The sequence below is a fragment of the Hydra viridissima genome, unplaced genomic scaffold (genome assembly GCF_058129835.1).
Source record: "Hydra viridissima isolate aposymbiotic clone 2 unplaced genomic scaffold, HvirCarnegie_v1 scaffold_1, whole genome shotgun sequence".
NCBI lineage: Eukaryota > Metazoa > Cnidaria > Hydrozoa > Anthoathecata > Hydridae > Hydra > Hydra viridissima.
This window is the reverse complement of record NW_028324300.1, coordinates 29,332,828-29,360,042: the sequence shown is the minus strand read 5'-3', so window position 1 is coordinate 29,360,042 and position 27,215 is coordinate 29,332,828. Positions and strand designations below refer to the sequence as shown.

Below are 27,215 nucleotides of genomic sequence, written 5' to 3'. Positions count from 1 at the left end.
TACAAACGCAATGTTAAAAAATAATTAAGGGAATGGGGGAAGTAATTAATAAGACTGTTTTCTAAAAGCTATATCAAATACACTCATGCTCTTAAGATTCACTCAGCTTACTCTACAAACATCAAGTATATTGCATTCAAGTTTACAATTTATGATAGCTGTATCTGCAATATTTGGTCGTTTCTTTTGTTCATGAAGAAAACTTTTTCAGTTTGAGCTACTTTTTTTACTTAATTATTATGCTCAAGAACTGGAAACTTAACTTTTGAGCTTTTTATTTTTTTAAATATTGCTTTATCCGGATTTTATCATAATCCTGAACTTTAATCATAATCCTGAGCTTTCTCGCTCATTCCATTTTTTATGCATAGTAAAAAACTAAAATTTTATTACCCTTTCAACCTATAAAAGGCAACAACAGATGCTTACAAGTCAGCTTTTATTTTTTTTAAAAATTATATCTGCAGATTAAAACTTATATTAACTATGAGTTTGACATCTGAATCTCATCAGACTGAACTTAAAGAGGTATTTTGATTTCTTATAACCGAGCGCAATACAATGTTTCATTTTTAATGAAAAAATATGAAGTAACACTTTCGAATATTCTTTATTTGTTTTTAATAAAAAAATTTACATCTGCATAAAATGTATATATATAAAAATGCATCATAAAAAATAAATGTATAAAAAAAAAATCAATAAACAACGCATGAGAATCTTGAAGTTTTGTAATTCGAACAATTGGAAAAAATCGTTCAGACATTTTAAGCAAAACTTATTTCAACTTAAATGGTGCAAGAGTGATTATTTGCGATTAAACATAAAATTATATTACCCTGACTGATTATTTTGGAAGGCAGTGAGTTTACTTAAAAGAGTTTGCAAACTATTGATCGTATCAGCAATTATTTGAATGCATGCTGGCGTTGAAGTGGTTGTGACTTTAGTGGTGGTCGGAGCTTGAGTAGTTAGTGTTGTCTTTGAAGTTGTCGTGGATTGAGTGGTTACTCCTGAAAAATAAATAACCAGGTTTGTGACGTGCAATAAAAAAAAACTCAGGTAGCATAAGAACATAGCATAAAACATAACATCTGTTTTCGTGGATCAATTTTGGAACTGACATTTTTTACCTGAACATTTTTCGACACCATCACATCCTACTGTACAAGTTGGGGCTAAAATACGAAATAAGAGAGACTTAAAATAATACAACATACATCTTTAAATGAAATTTCTACACGAGATTTATCATGGTATTTTTTACTTAAAAATAAACGAAAAACGCAATTTCAAAGTTTGTTTTAAAACAACAAAGAGAGCTTTAGAAGCAACCCAGTCTTGCCATTAAAGAAACGAAATCGTTAAAGAAATATGATAAATTTGACTTCGGCACTCATTACTTCAAACCATTACATGTAAAAGGATCCCAACATAAAAAGTGAAACGTCACCGAATTAATAAAAACTAGAATCCGCTCAAAATTTAACTCATAAATAGTTTTTTTAAGTTGTATTAAAAAAAGGATTTATACAAGTGGAAAACTTCATGTTGGAGATTGGTTGACGATTTAACACAAATTAGAAATATTAATATTCCAATTGACACACTATGCATTGATAAGTGAAAATAAGATTTTATACAGAACCGTAACCAGGCTTGCGGAGCCGGAGCCAGAGCCGAAGCCGGGAGCCGAGGATCCGATAGTTTTTGCAGGAGCCAGAGCCGAGAAAAACTAGTAAATCCCGGCTCTCAAAAAAATTTTGATCTGAACAAATTTTTTTTTTTTAAATTTTAGATTAATTTTTGACACATTTTTTTGGCGACCTCTGCACTTCATTCAAGAAACTTAAAACTCAAAACTCTCTAAGTCTCTAACAAATCATTTCATATACAATAAAACGACTGACAAGTTTAGTCTAAAATGCCATCTCAAAAAAATGGCCGCCACCATATATTTGCTTATATTGTATTTTTAAATTCTTATTCTTGTAAAATGAATGAAGTGCCATATTTATTCTTATCTTCTGTCATTTTTTTTTTCACTTCAAAATTATTCAATGACCCAAAAATAATCTTGTATTTTTCTTTTCTTCTCCTGCAATATTTATATAAAGTTGAATATATATTTGGAACTTTTCCGCGATTTCTGTTATTTGTAAATTGCAACCATGAGTGATAATGTAGAAGACGATAGGTTATATGATGAACTGAAATGGTTTGCTTATCGCGAAGAGGACGACGTGTTTTTTTGTCAAGTTGACATTAGTGTAGAAGAGGAAGTCGGCAAACTTTGCGGTGCAACATGCAAAATACAGTACAAGGGAAAAGAGAAACGGAAACAAAAACCCACCGCCAACATGAAACGCCATTTTGTCAATAAACATTCGACACTTGAAAAAAATTGGTGAGGCAAGGGAGCAGAAACTGAAGAAAGAGAAGGCCGAAAAGGAAAAGAAACGCACCTCATCCGTCTTTGGAGGAAATCAGGGTTCGACTAGTGAGACGAGAAAAGTACAAGCACCCATCGATCGCTTTCTCAACAAAGTTACCATCACAATTTCGAAAGAGGACTTCAAGAAAGGCATGAACATGACGATTCTTCAAAACAGCGTTCCCTTTAACCAGGCTTGGTTGGGAAAGGCGTGCGATCACACTCTAATCTTGACCACGCATAAAATATTTATTTGCGACAACTTGGCCACAGCTCTTAAGATGTTTTGAGAACATTTCAAAAAGTATATGAAGCCGTGGGCAAGTTGTCGTAACTAAATATTGTGTACGTGGTCAAGATTAGAGTGCGATCGCACGCCTTTCCCGACCAAGCCTGCCTTTAACCTATTCAGCAGTGAAGGAATCAAGATTTTGATTGGCGATTAGGCAAAATATTTTGGCTTGAAAGCCAACCGGGATTCTGCTCGAAGTCAAATCATGGTTTTGGCTCAACATAAGCGGCCTGAGTTAAAAACCAATCTACAGGGAAAGCTGGTTTTTCTGAAAGTCGACGGAGCTTCAAGACATAATCGAAGCTTTCTTGGCGTCAATATGCAGTTCTTCATGGATAGCGAAATCACTCTCAAAACTTTGGCAGCAGTTGACAATCATGCTAGACACAAGGCAAAAGAAATTCAAGAATCTCTTGAAGGCGTGCTGGAATCGTATCAGGAAAGAAAATGTCCTCGGAATTACGACTGATAACGGATCAAACATGGTGAAAATGGTTGGAGACTTTGGAAAGACAGATGAAGAAGGTGACGTCACTGACGAGTCTGCTGAAGAACTTGCTGGCGTCAAAATCGAAGAAGAACTTGAGGTTGAAATTGAAGGTGATCTGCCGGATGCTTATATCACTGACGGCGACGTGTTTGAACAGCAGAGGCCTTACTTCAACGAAATATCAAAAAACATGAACACCGTTAATCTGCAACGTTGTGGTGCTTACACCTTGCAGCTGGCTGTTAAAGACGGCTTGGAAAAACGAGGCATTAAGTCTCTAGTTGGCAAAGCTCGAGATGTAGCAAAAGCTTATCGAACGTCGAAAGCAAATGAATTTTGCAAACAACACAAAACTAAAAAGGTACATACAATAAAATCGCAAATCGCAATAAATGAAAATGTTTAAATGAATATTACTAAGAATCTAAACTTGAGTTTGAATTTAACATTTGTCAATAATGCTTTTTCGAATGTTGAAAACATTCAAATTTAAAAAAATTACTCAAATTTCTAAAATTTACAGGTTGCAATAATCGACAATGCAACCAGATGGTCCAGTACATTCAACATGCTCAACCGACTTCTTGAGATGCGTGATGTCCTGAACGCACTGGAAGCGGAATTTAAAACCCGTGACTTTACGCTTCTAAATTACGAGTGGAAGCAAATAGAGGAACTTGCAAAAATCCTCGAGAAACCGGCAGTCGCAACTTAACAATTCCAGAGTGAGGATCTCACGCCTGGGAACTTTATTTACATTTGGGAAATTCTGAAGGAGGAGGTAGTTTCTGGTGAATTCAAGACGTCTGATTTTGGGAAAAATATCAGGGATTCAATGGTGCATCGGGAATCACTTTTGTTCGATAATCCCTTTTTTTGTGCTGCTGTCTTTGTAGATGTGCAATATCAATGCCTTCTTAGAGAAGAGCAACAGGTTTTTATCTCAGTTTTAAATCTATTATTTTTTTAACGAAAATTGGAATTTGAAGTTACGTACTTTTAATGAAATTCAAAATACTGTTTCATTTTAACTTTACTTTTTGACATTCTACTTTCCTCACTGCAAGAATATGATAGATTATAATTTTTTTGAAATTTAAAAACATTAAAAATGCTTTACAATACTTCAGTTGGTTGCTGAAGACACTCTGTGGAAGATCCAGAAAAAGCTCAATGAGCAAAAGAAGTTCGAAATCAAGGGGAGTGGAAGTGATCGTCATGGAAATGACTTTAGCGAGAGTACTGGAAGTGGTTTGGAAAATGAAGAGGAATCCGAGGAAATGAGTCCCAGAAAAAGGATGCGAATTCGAATGGAACGTGCTCGGAAGCAAAAAAGCGAGCAGTGCAGCCAAGATATTGTTAGTCATAAACGATTGGAGGAAAAAGAATTCCGAGAGGCTATTCAAAGTTTGCCAAGCTTGTAAACAGATCATGAAGAAAAAGGATGATGGAAATTCGAAGTGCGAAACTGTTTTGGAAGGAATAAAGCTGTTTCCCGAGTTGATCCAGAAAGCATGCCAGATTGCTTCTGCTCTTCCTATGACGCAAGTCAGCGTGGAGCGGGTGTTTTCTGGCCTAAAATTTCTGACTCCGGACCAAAGAAGTCATATGGAATCGGATTTGATTGATAGCACGGTTTTTCTTCGAATGAATAAATAGTACATTTGACTTTTGAATGTGTATTGACAGAAAAAAAAAGAGAAAACGTTTTGAATTTGGAATTTGATGTTAAAAAAGTTTGCTGAAAAAATTTTGTAGAAATGACCAGGCAAAGGCATAAATTTGATTCTTCAAAAAATATAATAGTTTATTTTTCATTCTTTAAAAAATTTATGAATAGAAGGCAAGGTATACTTTTAAATCTTATTCTTCTATTGACGTTATGAGGAGCCGGAGCCGGAGCGGAGCCGTGAAAAAAATTGGACGGCCCCGCAAGCCTGGCCGAAACAACAATTTTGCTATAGGGGGAGGGGGCTGTATAAAAAATAAGTATTAAAAAGTATTAATAGCATTAAAAAGTATTTTAAAAATGCAACGTGTGTGGTTTTCTCAGATTTTTAAAAGTATATTTTACAATGGCTTTCTTGTGGAAAATTTAATATTCTTTAGGGAGGCCTAGGCAACCCCCCACACCGTGGTCACGGCTCTGTTAAACATTTTTAGAGATTTTTCATATTTAAACTTTTTAAGGTTTTTACTTTTTGCATTCAATTCTTAATTCCCTATTTAAAAAAATAAAAGAGTATATTATTTTTAGTTTTTTAAACTTGAGATTTAAGGGTTTTGTAAAGAGGTTCAAAAAAATCATACTTTGGTTAAAATCCTTTCAAAGCATATGATAAATATTAAATTTCTAGATTATTTTTATGCGCAATTAAAGTAATCATATGCTAATTGAATGTAAAATAGAAAGAGTTTTTTTGTTATTGCTTTTATGGCTTCTTAAAGATTGATTGGTTTGAGCATTTGGTCATAGAGATCGCCTCTATTTTTTTGAATAAAATATCACTACAGTATAGGAAGACTCGGACTCAGGACCCTTTGTTTTAATTTTCCATTTGACTAAGTCTTACCTTCCAATGGTTTTTATAAATTATCAAAGTGGTACATTCATTCTTGGTCAATTTTTATTACACGTGTTTCCCCAAGGCATATTTTCTTAAAAGTGTCTGAGTATCATTAGGATGAAGGTAATTCTATTAAAGGTTTAACACAGGAGGAACGTGATTATTATATTATTTGTAAGGAGGGAGGAGATTGGTCAAAATAACCAAATTGAGTTGTAGAATGCATTATGATGATCGCATTTTGTATAGTATAGTGTTAGTGCTGTTGAAGATTCGAAGTGGAAAATAAATAATATGGGAAAAATGTAATCCAAACAGTGCAAATGTAACTCGTCATCCTATCTTTTGTTTTGCAAAAGAGACTGCTTTTATTTTGGAGAAATTCGAACATTTACAAAATGAATTTTTTTTTTAAAGAGTATTTAGTTTACAAAACAAGACAACACTTTTTTTAAAAATTCATGTTAGTCAACTATTTATACCACAATCAATGATGATGGATATGCAACAAAGCAAGTCACTTTAACCTTAAAATGTCTTTGGCACGGCTTTGAAGAACACAATCAGCTGATATGTGATAAGCAAATATTGACATACGCAGAAATAACATTAATTTCCGGTCCACCTCATACTTACTCAAAACTATTTATCAATTTTACCGAACAGAATTGCAATACGAAAAAATACAAAACAAATGAAAATTAACAAAAATTATGGTGGGTCTTCAATACTTACCAACTCCCAGCACTGAAACAAGGAGAAAAAATTCTACCAAACAACACCCATGAATTTATTGAAATAAAATTAAAAATACGGATTTCTTTTTTCAGAAAGGGAAGTGGTACTTCCAATGTTACACGGAAATACCTCTAGCAATGTTGCACAAACTTTTTTTAATAACCCAGCTGACTGGAAGAATTTTAAATTTGAATACCAGTATGATTAAATTATTTATATGAACAGTGCAACCACAAGACCAGAAATAAAATTTTCAGTAGAACTTTAAACTAAGGTTCTTCACGGAAGCAGAAGTTGAATTTTCAATAAAAAAAAAAAAAAAGTTTTCGAAACTCTATTTTTGTTTCGGTAAGTTCGAAATAATTTCAAACTGATTAATTTTGCATCGAAACGATTTTTTCATTTCAAAATTGTCAAATTTGTTTCGAAATATTTTTGCGATTTCGAAATTCTGAAAATATTACCGAAACATTTTTTCACTTTCGAAATAGTCAAATTTTAGGGATGCGCCGAACGTTTGGCAAAACCGAACGTTCGGTTCGGCCAATAATGCAAATTTGGAAATCATCATACATTTACCTAAATATAAATAAAATTTAAATCATTCGTACCATAGCTACAGTTTAAATGGATAGAGTTTTTATTAAAAAATGCGTACCAATTGAACATAGAAGGATATAAGATTTTATAAATGTATTTCAATACAGTTTTAGTTTATATTTTATTATGTATTTTCAATACAGAATAAATTTAATCGGACCAAATGGAATAACAGATTTACCAAAACTATTACTTGACTAAAATAATTGTAAAACAAATACCCCTACATCAATTGGGTATTGTTTTAGTTCATCACAAAAATCTATTATAAAATCACCATTTGTTAATCTTAAAATAAGAAATTGGAATTTAAACGAAAAAGATATTTTATTGAACTTAAGTTTGTTAAACATGATGCCTATTGTTGCTGGGTAAAATAAATTAATTTCTCTACAGAGAAATTCTTACAAGCTTGCTACTCAACTGGTTTAACTGATAAAAAATATTTGAAAGAAACAAACTTAGGGAAACACATTATTATGGAGTTCCATAATAACGCTCCAATTAAGTATTTTGTTATTAATGTATAATTTTTGTTATTAATGTATAATTTTATTATGTAATAGTAATAAAAATCACGAATCAATAATTTTAGAAAAATAAAATGTCAAAAACATGAAAATCAATTATCACTTGTTGCTCTCAAGTTATAATGTATAAACATTAATTTTTCACCACTTTCTGGTGATAGTCTGTTTCTACTTGGTTCATAAATGTTGTCACCTGTACTAAAAAGTCTTTCACTTTCAACAGAAGAAGGTGGTGGTGAAAGAAACCTTTGGGCTATTTTCTTTAAATTTTTTAAAGAGTTTCCACAATTTTTTCACCATAAAAGAGGACTTTCTTTTTCCATAACAAGAGGGAGCTTTAAATACTCTTCAATCTCCATGTTGATCATTTGCACATTAGAGTGTGATCTTTTAAACCTTTTGCTATCTTTAGTAATTGAAAAATTGGAATCACATTCATTTATAGTTGTCAGTTTGGAAACTAGCCGAAAACATTCAATAAATTTTGGATACACTGGTTTCACAAACACTTCATTTGTGTCACCTACTGCGGGTCCTTCACAATCCGAATCAGAGGATTCAAGTTCTAAATTATGTTGCTGTATTTCTTGCATCTGCTCATTTAGCCAATTTTTTATTACATTGTCATCTTCCTTTTGATACATTAATTTATATCTAGGATCACAAAAAGTGGAAAGACATAAATACTTATCATGTAAAAATGTACTCAGTCTTTTGTCTACTGACTCTTTCAATTGTTCAACTAAAGTATTTATACTTAAAAAAGCCTCACAAACTAATGCTTGATTAAAAAATACTTTAAGAGTCATAATCGAAGGAATAACATCTGATAAAAATGCTTCACGTTTGCTGAGATTAACGGTTAAAGTTTTAAATGGTTCTAAAATATGAAAAACTTTATCTAATAAATTCCATTGGTATGAACTTAATGTTGATTGGGTAGCATGATCAGCTGTATAAGTTGCCAAATGAACTCTTTTATCAAGCATCCTTTCAATCATATTGTAGGAACTATTCCATCTTGTAGCAACATCTTTTATTAACCTATGCTTATTTGTACCAAGTTGTTCCTGAATTGCCTCTAATTTTGCTGCTGCTGTTGGTGAATGGTGAAAATGTGTTGCCAGACGTCTGCAACAAACTAAAATTTCTTTCACAGATTGTTGCGACAAAATTGAGTCATGTATACATAACTGTATTGTATGTATAAAACATGGCATTGACTTAAAACCAGTCTCTAACACCAGCTACCATATTGGCAGCATTATCTCGTAAAACAATGTGAATTATTTTGTGTGGAATTTCAAAACTTAGTAAACCTTTATGTAAATACTCACTTATATTTTTTACGTTATATGTTATACAATTATTTATATTACCTAACTTTAATAATTGTATTATTTTTTTCAAAAAAAATCGTTAACATTTTTGTTTACACTACAAATAGAAATGTTAACATTTCGTTTCTTTACACCACAAACAATCATCCAATAATAAATTAACTTTTCAAAGTTACTTTATAATTTTTCAAACAAAATTTATAAACCCTTACTAATGTTTTAACAAACACGCTAAATGTTTAATAACACAATTTTTCAAAACTAATGTTTTGATTCAAAAATAGCAAGAGTTCGGTTGCCGAACCGTTCGGTGTTCGGTAAAATTTCATGGCCGAACGTTCGGATTCGGTGTTCGGCGAAAAATTGAGTTCGGCGCATCCCTATCAAATTTGTATCGAAATATTTTTGCGATTTCGAAATTCTAAAAATATTACCAAAACAATTTTTTACCTTCGAAATTCTAAAATTTGCTTCGAAATATTTTTGCGATTTCGAAATTCTGAAAATAATACCGAAACGATTTTTTATCTTCGAAATTCTAAAATTTGCTTCGAAATATTTTTGTGATTTCGAAATTTTGAAAATAATACCGAAACGATTTTTTACCTTCGAAATTCTAAAATTTGCTTCGAAATATTTTTGCAGGGATTAGAACCCCAAAGGTTCTTTTACAGGGATTAGAACCCTCAGGATAAGATAGGGAATTGATATTTTGTGGAAAAGGGAAAAGGGATCTGAAAAGTTTTCTGCGTGACATAATTTGCGAATGACCACTTACATCTACACGGTGAAATATTTCATACAAAATATTAGCCCTCTCAAAGTGAATAAAACCTACTTATAGCAAAAGCTACTTAAGTGTTTTTGTTTACAATTTAAATTGTAAATTTTGAACGTAGAATTTTTAAAATTTTTACTATTCAAATTTTTACTAATTAATTATTGAATGAAGATGCTTAAAAGCATCTTTTTTTCAATTAATTATTGAATGAAGATGCTTAAAAGCATCTTCATTCAATAATTAATATGATGGAGGGAGATACTATATTTTAATTTCTAATTTAATATGAAAGGAAAGGGGGTAAATATTTTATTCCGGCTCTGAAAAAACTACATTCTATTCAACAGTCATATTTGCTTTTGTTAACAAAATAAAATAAAAAAGATTTATAATGTTCAATCAAATAAAAAGATATTAGAAATACATGTATAAGTACTATTATTTAACTAAATCGACTTTTAGTCAATTAGTAGAAAACCCAAAGTCGATTACATCGACTCTTAGATTTTTCAAAGTTGACTAATTTCGACTTTTAGTCGATTTAGCCAAAGTCGATAACAACACCAGTTTAAACACTTTTTAATTTTAAATTTGCATAACGTAAGTTTAAACTTTAGATTTAGAATTTTTATAGAATTTTATAAAATTTTATAGAATTTACATAAAAGTTCGTGCGCTTTTCCTAAATGATATAATTATGATATTTAAAAGTTATAATATGCAATTCCTTTAAGGTCTGTAACGAACGTATATGAAATGATTGATGCAATGTAAACGGCTAATTACTCTCTTGGGATTATTTAGATGAGATTTACAGCGATTTCAAACAATTATATTTATACCTTAGAAATCTTTTTGTTACATGACTCAAAATTTTAGTTAGAGTTGTTGAGGCAAATTCAAGTTATTAGGTTTTAAAGATTTACTAAAAATACGTGTTTTACAACACATTTTTGGCCATTATAGATAGTAAAATTAAAAAAAAAAAGCTGTTTTTTATTTTATTTTAACATAAATTTGTTCTCATCAAAAAAAAAAAAAAAAATCATAATTTTGATTACTAAAAAAAACAACTTGTTTTCAGTTGTGTGCCACCTTAAATTTACCAAGATAGTATTATTTTGCCATATATACATATATATGTGTAATATATCTATATATATTATTCACATATATGTATATATGGCAAATTATTATATATATATATAATATATATATATATACATACAGTGGCGGCGTTAGGGTAGGGCCTGGTTGGGCGATGGCCCAGGGCGCCGAATATAAAGGGGCGAAATTTAGCCTTTTTTTGTATGGGGTTAAATTGAGTTAGGGGCTCCGTAGAAATCTCGCCCAGGGCGCTGGAAGTGTTAAAACCGGCACTGTATACATACATACATACATACATACATACATACATACATACATACATACATACATACATACATACATACATACATACATACAGTGCTCGAAGTGAGGCGGGATGGGGCGGGATGCCATCCCGTTACCTTTTTAAATTTTGAAGACCATCCCACCTCTTTTTTTTATGCATATTTTGGGGTGGGATGCCATCCCGGTACATAATAAATTAATGGAAATTTTATTTTATTTTCCTCCTATAAATAAACTTGTAAAAACAATTTTAAAGAATTTAAATGAACTAAAGTCTCAGCTGTTATTTAAAAATTTGCGGTAGAAATTTCAAAAACTAAATCGATAATTATAAAACATTGTGTCTTTTCTTTTGTATTTTAAATAAAAAGTTACCAAGCAACAAAAAGCGACATTGGTTTTTTTTTTTCGATAAAGTATCATTAGAGTTTTTTTTGGTGAAATAAAATATAGTACACAGTAGATTTACTCAACATTAAATGTTATGATTTTAAAAAAATTTACTTATTTTAAATATGGGTAAATGGCTAGCAAGCGGAAGGAAAAGAAAGTTAAGCAGTGATAGTTCTAAAAGTAATTTGGAAAATGACACTGAAATAAATAAAGAAGTGACAGATTTTTCGAGTATTGAAACTTGCTAATCCTTTCCTCAATGTGATGGTATTTTTTTTCAATTATTTAAAAATTGGTAAATACAAAAAAATAAGACTTGTTTAAAAATAAAATGTTTAAATATATCATTGTTTTTTGATTGCTTAATGACGTTTGATGTGAAACTCAACTCAATATTTTACGGTGACAGTCTCTTAAGAATATAACGGACCTCAAGTTGTTTTTTTAATATAGGTTTTTTACTATAGGGATACTCTAGGGATTTATAATTCCTTTATTTAATCTACACAAAATACGAAATCTATAATTTTAGGATAGGTGGGATGGTGATTAGAAAATATTAAAAACCATCCCGCTACCTTTTTTTTCCCACTTCGAGCACTGCATACATACATACATATATAATAAAAGGTCTACTTACCAAAACACCCCGTGGTAAATTATTTAGGTACCCGGTTATTTTAATATTATTAAATAAAATATAAGGTATTAAAATTACTTTTTGGAATAAATTTAACTTTCCAAAATTCTTTTTTTTTCTTCTTGTAATTAATTTCACTTTTCGAAATTCTTTTTTTTCTTTGGAAATTAATTTTACATTTCGAAATTCTGTTTTTTCTTTCGAAATTAACTTCACTTTTCGAAATACACTTTTTTTTTTCGAAGTTAATTTCACTTTTCGAAATTCCTTTTTTATTTCCGAAACTAATTTGGCTAGTTCGATTATTTTCATAAGTTTTTATAGATTTCGAAAAAAAAAAAAAAGAATTTCGGTACCGTTTTAATCGAAATTTTTCGAAATTCGCAATTTCGATAAAGAACACTACTTTAAACATCTGTTTGGTCTTATTTCTAAAAACAATTTTTAAAAGCCATTCTAATGTCAAAGTCTTTGAATGGAATGGTATCTCATTGTGTTTTTTTTTAAAATTAATTTAAGTAAGCAATAGGTTCTTTGTCTGAAAGTGACAATGAAGCCAAGAGCAAGACCAACAAAAGTGCGAAAGCTGATCATGCACGTTTAACTTCTTTTGCTGAAAATGCTAGGGACACAGCTAATTATTTATTTATGACATCTCACATGTACCTATACCGCAAGAAGAACAAAATGCGGAAAGTGTAGAACCCAGAATAATATGATGAGTCAGCAAATAACTGTTCATTAGAACCCCATGGGAAATCCTGTTCACCAACAGTCTGGTTATTATTTAACTATAAATTGATTTATGTGTATATTTACAATGTAAATTAAAATATAATTTTTCAGTTGTACGAGCATTGTATTATTATAATGTAATTGTGCCTTTCAGTTACCATGTACTTAATCTTTTCTTTTTACTAAACCTTACTGCATTACAAATGTTTTTCATGATTTTAGGATGGAAAGATAAAGATTCCTTCAGTAAATCATTTATTTGGGTGGGGCAGTAGTGAAAATATCATCAAATGATCTAAAATTTTTAAAACATTCATATTTTACCAAAAGTAACAAGATAGGAGTGGTGAATCATGAAATTAATTTTTTTTTATAATGGTCTACTATCTCAAGATGAATATTGCAGAATGCTATGTGTACCTTTATATTTTGATATTTAATGGTATTAGTAAGAACTAAATGTTGCTCCACATGCTGAGACATGTTTAAAACATTAACTTTAATTCCATTTTAAATTACATCTATTTTTTACAGTGAAGACAGTTCTTTCTGGAATGTTTAACTATTAGAATTAGAACTTTTATATCAGATTTCTAAAATAAATAGTTTGTCTAAAACTATACTATTAATCATAATGATGAAACTTTTTTTATTTTTTTAAATTTTAATGCTTGTTGTTAAGAACTTTAGGAGGTCAAAGAGTTTATTTGGTTTATACCAAGAAAAGAAATCAAGAAACTTTCATTGAACGCTGCTGAACGCTGCTTTATTTAATACGCAACTTTTAAAAAACGGTTATTTTCATAGCCACATATTGCTACCAACTTATTTCAGGATCAGAACCCTTATGCATTCAGAGGGGAAAGTATGTGTCACAATTAATACAGTAATAAAAGAAAGGAAATCTATCAGAGATAATGCTAAAATCAATAACATACCTGTTATGATTTTATATAACAGACTTAAAAAACACAAAGATTTCTTGATATTGGAAGAGATAAATAAAAAGTATATATTTAGTTATAAACACACAAACTAGAAAATATTTAGGTTTCAGCAAGAAGAACTCTTAGTGCAGAACTCTAGTTTAATTTATGAGCATTCATGAGAATATGTTGCATATTTAGGATTCAGCAAGAATGTGTTAAATATTTAATTAAGAGTATTAAGATCCAATACTTGCTTACTTAAAAACAAGTTTGAAAACTGTCCTTTGACTACAATTTCAGTTTTAGCATTTAAATCGACAAATTTCGGCTAGATAATCAACTTGCTGGAGTAGACTGGATGAAACCTTTCATGAGAAGGTATCCATCACTTAGTTTATGCAAAATTGAAAATACAGGTGTTTCAAGATCAACAAGCTTCCATCAGGTCAATGCATTTGAATTTTTTGTAAATTATGATAAAGCAATGCGAAAGCATAAAATTCCACCTGCATTTTTAATACAGATGAATAGTTGTAGCAACACAATACCACCAGTTTTTATATTTGCTCAAATTTACTTTCCTCTAGAATTTTTAAATGGTACACCAGAGGGTTACTTATAATTAGCGAACCATTCTGGTTGAATGGAGTTTGCTTCATTGAAGTTTTTAAGCATATCAAGAATCATATGTACAAAAGATTTTGAGCCTGCATATGCAACAGATCGCCCTGATCCAAAAACAATGGTCAGAGAAAAACTTCCTGCCATAGGTGTTATAACAGATAGAGAAGGGTTACAACCAATACAAAACCAGGAACATTAAAAAGTTCATTAGCTTCATTAATCCATCTGTATCCCTAAGCTGAGGGGTGTAAGCAAACAAATATGGGAATGAAGGTGTAAGTAATTACTCGCAGACACTCCTGAAAAAAAGACTCGAATAGGAAAAATTGAAAAGACTCTTGAAGAGGAAATATTGAAAAGACTCTCCTGAAAAAAAAAGACTTGAAGAGGGAAAATTGAAAAAACTCTTGAATCATAAACCTAGTGCACAAACTTAATCAAAACCAAAAGAAATATTTCAGCAGAGAAATTTAAAATTGACTATTTAAATTGCAATGTAAAATAATTACTTGTATGTGTTTCTTTCTTTTTCGTGTTTACGGTTTCTTGATTTGTTTATAAAATATTTTGTTGGTTTTGAAATGTGTTTTTATTTTTCATTCAAATAGCACTTTTTTTTTAAATTATAAAACTTCTTATTATAATAACGTAAACACGTTGTGTACCAATGCTCCCCTTGATGTGTATCATTACTCTCCTAAGAAACGCTTCCTATTTATACAAACTGTTTAGAAAATTCAAAGTAGTGTACTTAACCATTAACATTTTTTAACATAATTATAATAAAATGTGGCAAATACATTTGAAAAATAGAGATTTTTAGCCTTAGATTTTTCCTGAAAAGTTTTAATTTCTTGTCAAAACGCACCAATGCACCCCCTCCCCCTATATACAATAAATGAACAAAATCTTTTAATTAACTTCTTGTGAAAAAAATAACTTTAAATCTTGAGCATTACCAATTTCCTTTTTTCTTATAAGAACGACGCATAGTGCGGCACATTAAAATCTCTAAAGGTTGCATAAAACTTTTATTTTTAGCGCATTTTTTTCAAGATTAAGCAATAAAGTTCTATTTAAAAAATGCAATTCAATGTTAGAAAAGCTTTTCCTTTGCTAAATAGTGGATATAAATAAGAACTTGTAGTAACTTTGATAACTAATTTTTTAAAAATTTATTTTTCATGCCACCTGATAACTGAAATCGTTCGTAAGTGTTGACTTTGATTGATTTAATCAAACAGAAATTAACTCTTTGTTTTAAATCATTTAAAAATCGTATGCACTAGAACAAAACATCTCAAGGATAAATAGGGGAGTATTGATACAAAATGTTCAGAAAATTCTAAAGTATTGTGCTTTACCATTAATATTTTTAAACATAATTATAATAAAATATTGCAAATACATTTGAAAAATATATTTGACTTCGATTTTTTCTGAAAATTTTTAATTTCTTGTCGAAAAGTACCAATGCAACCCCTCCCCCTGTATATAATAAAAAAACAATATCTTTTAATTAATGTCTTCTGAAAAAAATTACTTTAAATCTTGAACATTATTAATTTTCTTTTTTCTTAAAAGAACGACACAGTGCGGCACACTATGTGTCGTTCTTTTAAGAAAAAAACGGCTACAATCGGTAAAGGTTGCGTAAAACATTTATTTTTAGCGCATTTTTTTTAAAATTAAGCAACTAAGTTCAATTTAAAAAGTGCAATTCAATGTTAGAAAAGCTTTTCCTTTGCTGAATAGTGGATATAACTCAAGAACTTGTCGTATTTTTAGTAAAAAAACATCTCAAGGATATTAAAAACTACATACCTAAGCATCCATACATTATATTAAGATCCAACTTATCAGTCTCGCTCAAGTCATTAGATTCGCCAACCTTCCACTCTTCCTGTGTTGTCAAATTTAAGTATTTCTTCAACACTTTTATAGTTTTTGTTGATTCGGTATAGGTATTGTACTTGCTAAAAGCCCACAAGTGGTACTGCATGACTGACCATATATCGTATTTCTAAACAATATTCCACGATTTAAATTAGTTTATAACAGTAGCAGCTTGCTAAGAAGTCATATATTCTCAGATTCCTAAAGAAACTTTTTTGAAGCATGCAGTCATGATGAAATTTTTAGTTAAAAGTCAAGAGTGTATGCATCAAAAAAATACCTAACACATTTTTTTTTCATTTTTCAAGTTCAAATCCATTTTCTTAACAAAATCTTTTGTTAGTTGAAACAAAACATCAGTATACTACACGAAATATTTCATTCAAAATAATAAATCATAGCAAACTTACTGAAGTAAAGGATGTTTTAGACGATTCAATATCAAACTGACTGGCATACCCTTAAATAAAAGATTTAAGCTTTACAATTGTATCGGCTATTCATATATACCGGTTTCATGTTTGTTTTTATTCTTTTTTAACTTGTTTTTATTATAAAGCATTTGTTTTATTTTGTTCTAGTAAATATTTCATTTTTTGTAATCATTAGTAGATGTACAATGCCAAGATGTAAAGTTGTAAACTCTCCCTCTTTCTATTATATTTTAAAGCAACCAAGAAATTGTTAACATACCTGATTGGATGTTGCTGTAAACAATTTCTAATGCATTGGTACGGTCACATCGACTTTGCTCATGTATAAAACCCATGGCATGAAGCATTTCATGCAACACAGTTCCTATGATATAATTAGAAAAACATAAATTGAACAAGTTTAACACAAAAATTTATGATCTGATTTATATTTATGTATGATTGCAAAAAGTCAAACAATAAACTAACAAACAATACTTCAAATTTTATAAACTCTACATTTCTGTTTTATTTTCTTTATAACCTGGATTCAAAGGTTTTTTTCAAAAATTGTGATTTTTAAATGTTTATAACTTGAAAACTCTAACATAATTCATACACTGGAAAAGCATTTTTATTTCTAATTTTATTTATAATTAAAATGCCTATTTTAATTATAATAAAATTAAACTGTTCATTCTTAAGTATTTAATCAATTAGATAGTTAGGATGTTTGTTTCTTTTCATTTTTCCCACTTCCATCTGTTCTTACTGTATGATATATATTTATGTATGCCATACAGTAAGAACAGATGGAAGTGAGAAAAGTAAAAAATAAAAAAAACAAACACTCCACATAAAACTTAACTTTTCAAGATTAAACACTTTATAAAAAGAATTCTTCTGATAAGCTTCTTTAAAAACTCTTAAGCACAAGAAAGACAAAAAAAAACATCCAAAATGATGATAAACCTTTATATTGGCAACCATCCCCAATATTTATTCGTTGTTTTCCACCTATTTTTCCAACATAGCTCCAACATCTATTAAGATATCATAAAAATTTACAAGACTTCACTAGAACATGTTAAATAAACATTTTAATCTATGAAATGATACTCAAACCTTTTAAAAGATAATAAACATCTACAAACAGAATGTAAGAAAATGTTCATCACTGATTCTCATAGAAAAATTCTTCAAAAAAAGTCAACTTAAATTCTTTTAGGAAAGCAGTATAAGTGAAAGTTAACAAATTGCAATCTGGTATAAGTGGATTGAATAGCTACATAAAAATTACTGCAAATGTGAATCACTAAGTGGAAGACATACTCATATACTAAACCATTTTAACCAATAAAAAGCAAGTGTTAAAAGCAAGACTTTGAAACCTGATAATCTTTTTTGTTTTTGTTGATAATGCTAGTTAATAAATTTGAGTTTGTAATTCCCTAAGGTTACAAAGCTACAACAAATGTTTTTTTTTAACTGTCTCTATTGTATTAGTTTATAATACAGATCTGATTCATAAGGACTATTAAATTGGTATCAGAATAAATAGCTGATGACCAATCAGCAAAAAAAAAAGCTCTATTGAAGAAAATTGTAAGCTTTTATGTAATAAATTGAAAAAATGTTTCAAGTAACTTTTGCAAAAGTTATAACTTATTTTTAAGTAATTGAAAACTGAAAAAAAAGAATGCCTCTGCCACACAATATAGAAAAACTGATATTTTCAAAGTGTAGAAAATTCAAAACTGTTTTTTACTAGATTATTGTCACAGATTATCATAGTCACAGTTTAGAAGCAGTTGCTTCAACTGCTCCAAATCCACAGAGACCCTTTAAGAAAAAACTAAAACAGCAGTTGAAAGTTTTCAGTGATGCTATAAGCTTTTTCTCCTACCCCTCGGAATAAGTTATTCGGAGGGGTAGGAGAAAAACATTGTATAATATTACATTAAAATTATAACAGAATTGGAAAATATTATGACTTACCCACTATTTGCCACAGTTGTAAAGCTTACATAATTTGATTCAGAAGTGCGAGGTACCCAAACATCAGGATAAGATATACACGAGTAGTTTTTCATGTATGAGTTTAATGCTTTAATAGCATCTTTGATAACTGCACTGTAATCTGAAAAAGATTTTACAACCTTAGCAAAATTTAATCAAAGCAATTATTTGAAATGTTGTATTTATTTATGGTGCAATTGTAGAGATGCTTCGATATTCACCCTACTCTCAGAATACTAAAATAGCCCCTATGCAAAATTAAAACTAATGATAATAAAAGTGTACTATAAATATATAATATACATATAATAGGGAAAGTCAATTTTACCATTTTCTTCAAATATCAAATTGAGTAATGTTGCAGTTACTGTAACTTGGGTATAACAACAGCTCTACCATATTTCAAGAATGTTATATTAATAATGGCTTATGGATTTGCATCCAATGTTCTCAGTAATGAACTATTTTTTTAAGTTGCTAAAATATTTTGAATTTCAATCTTTGAAGTTTTAAATTCCAAACAAGTTATTTTGTTTCAAATTATCTTGTTTTGAATATATAATGCAACCAATAAAATCTTTGTGTTACAGCTACCAATTAAATTTAGCATATCAGGCATTCATAAAATAAATAAACAGATAAATATATAACTAGTTAATGTAAAAACTTCAACAAGAATTTATCAGTGTTACAAAGATGCTGAAAGTTATAGTAACACCTTTAACATAAAAAAAAAAAAAGTAAAAAGAATTATAAAGGTGGGCTATGTGAATTTTTAATGATGGGCCCAAGTACTTACAGACAGGTTATTCTATAGCTAGAAAAGTAAAAGATTTTCTCATTCTCGTAAAAAACATTAATCAAAAGTATCGTATAGCTTGCTCAACGATGTTTTTTGATTAATGACCAAACAAATTTAGTTAAAACTAAACAAAATCCAGTTGTAAATTTTGATAAACTCTTTTACATTTTTGCTTGTTCTTGCCATTGGACATTCTATCTTACAGTAATAGAAAAGTATCATGTAATAAATCAATTTGGTGAGAATTGAAATTGGTTCAAGCACAGAACCTTGTGTCTTGTTAAGAGAAATATCAAAGATAACTCACAATGCAAGGCCATGGCAACACAAGCTGGCATCAGCCAACTAACAGTTTTTAGGTATATTCATAAACTAGGCTACTATAGCAAAACTGTAAGAATGGAGCCACTTGTTAGTCCAGTCTATACCAAGTGCAGAAAAGATTGAGCTCTTGAAATGGCGGAGAAACTTATGGCTTTTTGCAACTCCATCATATTCTCTGATGAGTCACAATCTACATTATTCTTAGACAGTAGAAGGGTGTGTGAGTTAATCACCTGATATGATTCTTATCAAATACCTCTGGGTCATATTAGACTTGAAACCTCCCAAAAACAATAAGAAGCCACCATCAAAGGCAGAATATTTAAAATTATTGCATGACACTTGAAAAGAAATTCTTCAAGATAATATTTGTGAGTTAATTTCTAGCATTCATAAAATGGTTTTGGCATTGAAAAATGCAAACAGGCTTTCAGCTAAGTATTAATTATTTTTTATTATAATCATTCAAAAACTTTTTTTTTGTATCATTTGCTAGTTTCAAAAAAAAAAGAGTTTATTGAGGAATTGTCACTCATGTCAGTATATATATATATATATATATATATATATATATATATATATATATATATATATATATATATATATATATATATATATATATATATATATATATATATATATATATATATATATATATATATATATATATATATTGTTCTTTTATAGATATTTCAACATAAAAAAAATTTACTTTAAAACAACAACAAAAAACTAATATATTATAAACTAATATATAGAACTTAATGACAAATGATTTAAAAAATTTTTTTGATTCCTCATTTCACTACTTTGTAATCCTCAACCAGTTTTTTAAAATATATCTTTCCCTGTTACCTAAAGAAAACTTCTCAGACCATTATGATTTAAATTTCTAAATTGAATTATAAAAAAAGTGCTTGTACCTTGACCTTGTGACATATCTAAAACATAAGGAACACGTGGCTGTCCATTGGATTCTTTCCAAAGGTTGAGGATTTCGCGCTTGTTATCTACAAATAACACAGCAGTACATAAAAAAAATTTGTCAAGTTCTGTGATACCAAATTCTACAATTCTCAAACTAAGAATATAGCTGCAATACTGTTTAAAATTACCATTCCTATATAATCTGGTCTGCATTGTATTTTTGTGCAATAAGGGACCAAAATAATCTAATTTGTTATAGGGTTATTATATTGGTTTTAACTAGTTTTAATTAAATCAAAATAATGAACAAATAAATCTGTAAAAAATTGCTAAACAATTCAAAATATACAAAAAAATATTGACCTACTTAAAATAAATACACAGCAAAAATCACCTTTGATGCTTGTTTAAACTTTAAAACAAAGTTTAGCCATTACAAAATTTTTTTTTTTCAAAAATATATCTCATTTAGATAGAAACTTTAGTTGTTTTAGATCATCAAATCTTTAATGAATTTTTATTTTTTATTCCTTTTAATTAAGGTAGCATCTTTTAAAAGTTTTTTAAAAAGTCTTTATAATCTCTTTATATTACTGATTCCATCTCTTGCTTTATGTTAAGACACATTCCTAGTCTTGAACTGTTCAAGAAAAATTTCTCATAAATTAAATCACAACTTTAACGGAAAAAGTTAGACGCCTCAAATAAATAGTCTTACATATTGACTATTAGCAATGCTTCTGAGGTATTGCCAATAAAAAGATCATCATAATTGATTAAGATTGATGAAGCTTTGATCTTCTTAAAGAACAATAGCCTTATATAAAAATATGATTAAAATTAATAATAAAAATATAGTGAAAACTTGCTGAATAAAAATGATTATTTTAGACATTAAAGGTAACTTAAAAACTGTACACATCATTTGTTTACAATTCCCTAGATTATATTATATTAAACAAACTATTTTTTTTTTTAAATAATCCTAAAAATAACTAAGAAAATAAGAAAGACTTTTTAGGTTTAAATCATGATACTCCTAAGTCACTTACTTTCCCCTAAAAGCATTACTATAGCTTAACATTACTTATTTCTGAAAGATTTTAGATTTTGAATCAGAATCAGTATTTTTGCCAGGTTAGCAACCATAACTACAACAGCATCCTATAATATAATTACAATTTATTGAATTTAATGTTTTGATTAATGTATGTTGATTAGATTTAAACTTGAATTCAGCTGTTTTTATGGGTTTTTAATTTAGCTTACAGTTAATGATCAAAATAACTTACATGAGGTAAAATTAAATGTAACACTGAGAAAGATGTTAAGCTTTCCTTTTCTTTGCATAAGTTGCAAGACTATTAAGGAACAAATTTCATAAAAAAAATTTTTTAATATGCAGACCAACTAGTATAGGAGACCATGCAGAACTTCTAAAAACTAGACTCACTTATCCCTCTCAATCTCATCTTTGTAGATCTAATTCTTGTAATAAATTCTCCCTTTCCCTTACATTAGGGATGCAAAATTAGAAATGATCAGCCTAAAAAATTCTTACTTACTATCTTTAAACTTCATATCAGACAGTATTCCTAGAAAGAAAAAAATTTTTTCTTCATCTGGAAGGAAAATAATTATCCTTAGCAAAATATTTTAGCAGAAAAATCAATTGAAAAACTAGAAAAACAGATTTAATTCTTTTTATTTACTAAAAGGACTAAAGAAAAATAAAAAACATTTTTCAAACAAAATCATTTATTACCATGCCTCATATTTACACTATGAATATCTTCCCTCCTAACTGAAAAAAAAATAAAAAAAAAGTAATTATATGTAAGCAAACACTTTTTTCTTGGTTGGATTTTTTGGAAGAGGATCTTTATATATTGCGTTACATTTTTAAAAGTAATAAACCATGCTTACTTCATATTATTATAACATACATTCTGGTGTATATTTAGAGGTTTTAAGCTGTTTAGAGTGGATCTAAAAACGCTAAGAAGATGAAAACATTAATCTGTGGAAAAGACTCCTCAACTTATTCATTGGTTATAAAACATCAAACTTCTTTTTAAAGATGAAAACAGCTCAGCTTATAAAACGGATCAACTTTTTTTTTTTGACCAGTATATATGGTAATTAACTTAAAAATTTCCTCAAAGAATATCACATTTCTATTTTTATTTCAATATTTTTTAAAATAACAAATAAAGCTATTTAAAAAAAAAACAAACGAAATAAAACTTACAAACTCTTGAATGTTGGTTCTCTAAAGCAATTTCTAAATAAAAATGAGTTTAATGAAGAAAAATGTACATTGTTTTATCTGTTAGCAGCATTTTTATAACATCTGCCACTTTAATTTTTATAATAATCAGATTACATGAAGAATAAAAAACTGGTTTTTATTAAAAAGTAAACACAATTTACTTAAAGTAATTTTAACTCAAAAAAAAAAGTTTTAGGAGCAAGAATCACTGAACCATAAGACTTTAGTTCATATCACATGCTCACTTACATTGAAAAAATCATGCCTTAAATTAACTATGCAGTTTTAGCAATTTTTTTAAAAAAATGCTTTATATAAATCAACATCTACTAGGTATAAAAAAGACAACATAAAGTTTTGTATAAAACTTTGTATAAAACTCTAACTCTTAAAATGAAGAATTTGTAACTCAAGAAAAATGTGTTTCTTGATTTTAGTATTACTAAGGCCACATCTTTAACCAATGAGGCACGGCTTTCAGATGTAATACATTTTTAATTCAGTCAAATGAATACATCTAATCCCTTTGCTGAAACTCAGCATTGAAACTGTTTAAAAATCATAATAACAAAATTTTAAAAAGCCTTGCCACAGATTTGTTTTAACCAAACATTTTTACTACCCATGGAAATCAGGGAACTAAAGATAATGCAGCAATCCAAATCAGGTATCAGGCTCACATTGCTGCATGGACTTTATGGAGTTTAATGAAAAGGACTTTGTGGAGTTAATGAAAACAATTGATCTCATAATGGGATTTAAAGCAATCTAGAGAAAGAGTATGCTAACAGAATACTTTAAATCCTTCACTTTCATAAACATGAGATCACTTGATGGATATCATGGTAGAGATATGAAAAAGCCATTTAAATAGCTTATATAATGCAGTTCCCAAACATTATTAAAGAAACATACTCATGGAAAGGCATTGGAATTTAGAGTAAATATTCTTCAGAGTCTGTCTGTTGCAGCTTTAAAAAATTCTCTTGAAATGCATAGAAAATATTTTCATGTCATAAAAGCTATACAAATTTTCTCATAAAAGCAGATGCTACTAACAATACTCAATTTGTAGAAATATACTTTAATAAAAGATGGTTTATTGTATACACTCTTCATTAAATTGACTTCTTTTTATATCCTTTTAAATACTCAGTCTCACTATAAAGATATTAATCTTTAAATAATCTTACTTTTTTTTTTCTGTTTCCTCATAAGATATTGCATTTTTACTGGGAAGTGTTCACTTGAATGTATATACTAACAAACATTTTTTATTGAAACAAACACTTGCATTATTTTTAGCTACAAATAAAATAAGAGTTTCTTTATTTCATAACCTTTTTATGACAAGTTTAACATAATTTAATTCTTTCGTTTTGATTAAAACTTTTAACTTCTAAATTTTGTTTCAAAACCTTGTGTTAAATTTTAATGGATTTTCAGCTTCATTTTATAAACATGAGATCTAAACAAAATAAGGTCTAAAAGTCCAAAAATGTTTTATGGATTTGCTTTATAATTTAAATTGCATTTTTATACTTTTAAATTTCAAAAATTGATATAGTTTTTAATATATTACTTTCCATGGGCAGCTAGAACTTTAGGTGAGTAAAACATACCTTTCTCAACCAGAGATTTAATATCTTTCAAATCTGATGATATTCTGTTAAAATCAGCTTTAATGATATTATCTAAAAGAAAAATAAAAAGAGCTGATAATATTTATTTACAACATTAGTCATAAAAAATAGCAAAATAATACTGTTTATGAAAACTATTGCACATACACCAATTAAATATATTTATTTATCTAAATCCGAGTTGAAAATAATTATTTAAGCGTTTTATACTTGGATTATGTGGCTTCGCTGTAAGAATAAGGTTTTGAGATTCATTATAGGGATTGCTCTTTTTTGAGATAAAATAGTTTGTAGGCCAATGGTAGTTTAGCTTGATTCAAATGGGGATTCAAAACTTCTGTTCTCTCCAAACAAGTGGGAGGGACACAGTGAGAGATTTGAAATTAAAAGCGAAACTATTGTCAAAAAAGAAACTTTACGAAATACAGTTAATGTTTTCAGGATAATGCAAAATTGATTTTCGTTTAAAGTTTGTTTTTTGTTTTTGTTTATGCGAAGCGACGCAAACACAAACAACACCAGCGATTGTAGATAAGAACATCAATAAAAAGATTTAATTGATTACTACATGTTGTCAAATGTGCTCATCCCCTGGTCATTTCCCCGGTCACATTTTTTAACATTCGCAAAACACAGCCCATTTTCATTGTCATTGGGTACAAAAGCGGACAGAGAAAATCCTCCTAGATAAGTTATTAGAATTTCTTCTCAAATTATGACATTTTTCTCTTTAAAACTGTATTAGAGTTGAGTATATGAGCAAAGTTTTTTTGATTAATACATTTTATATCACTGTGCTTTATAATGTAAGCAGCTTTTTAGCGATATTTCAATTTAGAAATCAAAAGTATATTTATTGGTAAAAACTTTTTGTTTTGTCATTAAAAACAATTGACGTCATACTAATAAATTATAAAAATAATGTAAACAGCTTTTTTATTGTAATTAATAATAGAGGATATACAAAATGTCGCAAAGTTTAAAATATAATCTGAAAAAAAGACAATCATCAATATCTATCGATGCAGTATTTTTGAAAAATTCTAGCATAAAAGTTAAAAAGCGTTTTGTTTTCTCATTTAAAACAATAGATATGAATATTAATAGATATCAAAATAAAAGATGCCATTTAAACAATTGATTTAAACAATTGATTTTTTCCCCACTGTGAGGGAGTAAGTAAAGAATGAACAAACAAAAGCCAACTTAGTGCGGTTTCAAAATTTCCTTATTTAATCATAAATTTGAATATCCTTAAAGATTTTTAGTCAACTTAATTTCTTCTAAAAAACTTTTAATTAACCGAAGTTTTAAAAGATTCCAATTTTTAAAAATAATTTCAATATTAAGATTATTCTAAATAATTATGCCAGGAATCAATCAAAGTTACTGACTCGATTTATCGCCAACGCCTTCTTCAAATGTGTGTTTTTAAAAGACGTATTAATTTTTTTTTTAAATAAATTCATTTTTATAAAGGTCTTTCTTATGCTAAGGTTTATATTCTTATCTTCATTTTCCACCTATATTTATTTCAAGAGTTAATAGATTAAAAAAAAAAAATCTTTGAGAGAAGAAATGTGACCTTTAGCGTTGTGTTTACTGTTCGGCTTCTTCGGAATACCACGTCCATAGACGCAACCAAGCACTATCATTATTATTATAAATTGCTTCATTGTAACCTAAAAGGGAAATCTATAAAAGCAAAATATTTAACTTAAAAATTGCTGATAAAATATAATAATATCGTTCATAATAATGTGGTGTTGAAGGTTTTTACCGAGAAGAAAGAAATATATTTATACAGTGAGCTTACAAAATCTATTGATCAAAATAACTAAATAAATGAGTTGATAATTTTGACAGATAAATTGAACAAATTTATCATAAAGACGAGACCCGTACTTTGAATACTTTGAGACTGCAAAACTTGCAATAACATTTTCATTATTAATTTAATAACATTTTGTCAGATTTAATGTTAATTTATTTGAAGAGGATTTAATGATGATTCCATCTTACACGAAAGTATTCGGTACATGGGCACACTAAAGTACTTGGTACATGGGCACACTAAAGTATTCGGTACATGGGCATAAATGTTGCAGAACTCTGCAAAGCATTTAATTAAACAGCTCTGCAAATAATTATTATTAGTGTGTGCATGTGCGTGGATATGTGTGTGCGAAAGTGTGTTAGTGCAGCTTCTCTTTGTCCTTTAGTTTATTCAGTTTTGAAAACGAACATCTTGTGAATTTTAAAGGACTTCTTATTTATCAAATCACAAAAAAAAGTAAAAAAACCCACGATAAACAGTTTTGTGTGAATTTGCATAGCCAACTATAGAGCACAAGTTTGTAAAAGTATTTCAAGTTCCTTGTCATATACTTTAAAAAAGCACCTTAGCCATTTGATGCATTATATTACTTTCTTC

General features: G+C 28.9%; 2 protein-coding genes across 2 annotated transcripts in view; both read right to left on the bottom strand.

The window, feature by feature from the left end:
* Positions 1–27,215, bottom strand: part of LOC149894385 (hatching enzyme 1.2-like) — an 86,775-nt gene that overhangs the window by 19,975 nt on the left and 39,585 nt on the right. The window lies entirely within an intron of this gene.
* LOC145192519 (zinc metalloproteinase nas-4-like) lies at positions 592–27,215 on the bottom strand. The gene is made up of 14 exons (XM_090079338.1): positions 27,089–27,215; positions 26,367–26,463; positions 24,761–24,832; positions 23,118–23,150; positions 22,632–22,670; positions 22,432–22,461; positions 20,863–20,949; positions 18,793–18,934; positions 17,767–17,837; positions 17,075–17,179; positions 16,792–16,841; positions 16,310–16,508; positions 1,134–1,178; positions 592–1,013 (listed from the first exon to the last, which is right to left on the bottom strand). Exons 1-14 carry the CDS (start codon positions 27,113–27,115, stop codon positions 835–837), a joined length of 1,176 nt encoding a protein of 391 aa, XP_089935464.1. The 5' UTR covers positions 27,116–27,215; the 3' UTR covers positions 592–834.

What these genes read in the sequence shown, in the direction of transcription:
- LOC145192519 (XM_090079338.1), bottom strand. Translation starts at nt 27,115, where the DNA reads ATGCAAATTCACACAAAACTGTTTATC. An exon ending in AGATATGTCACAAGGTCAAG is followed by an intron (nt 18,935 to 20,862) that starts GTACAAGCACTT and finishes AATCTTTTTCAG; the next exon opens with ATTACAGTGCAGTTATCAAA. An exon ending in TTACAGCAACATCCAATCAG is followed by an intron (nt 16,842 to 17,074) that starts GTATGTTAACAA and finishes CTTTTATTTAAG; the next exon opens with GGTATGCCAGTCAGTTTGAT.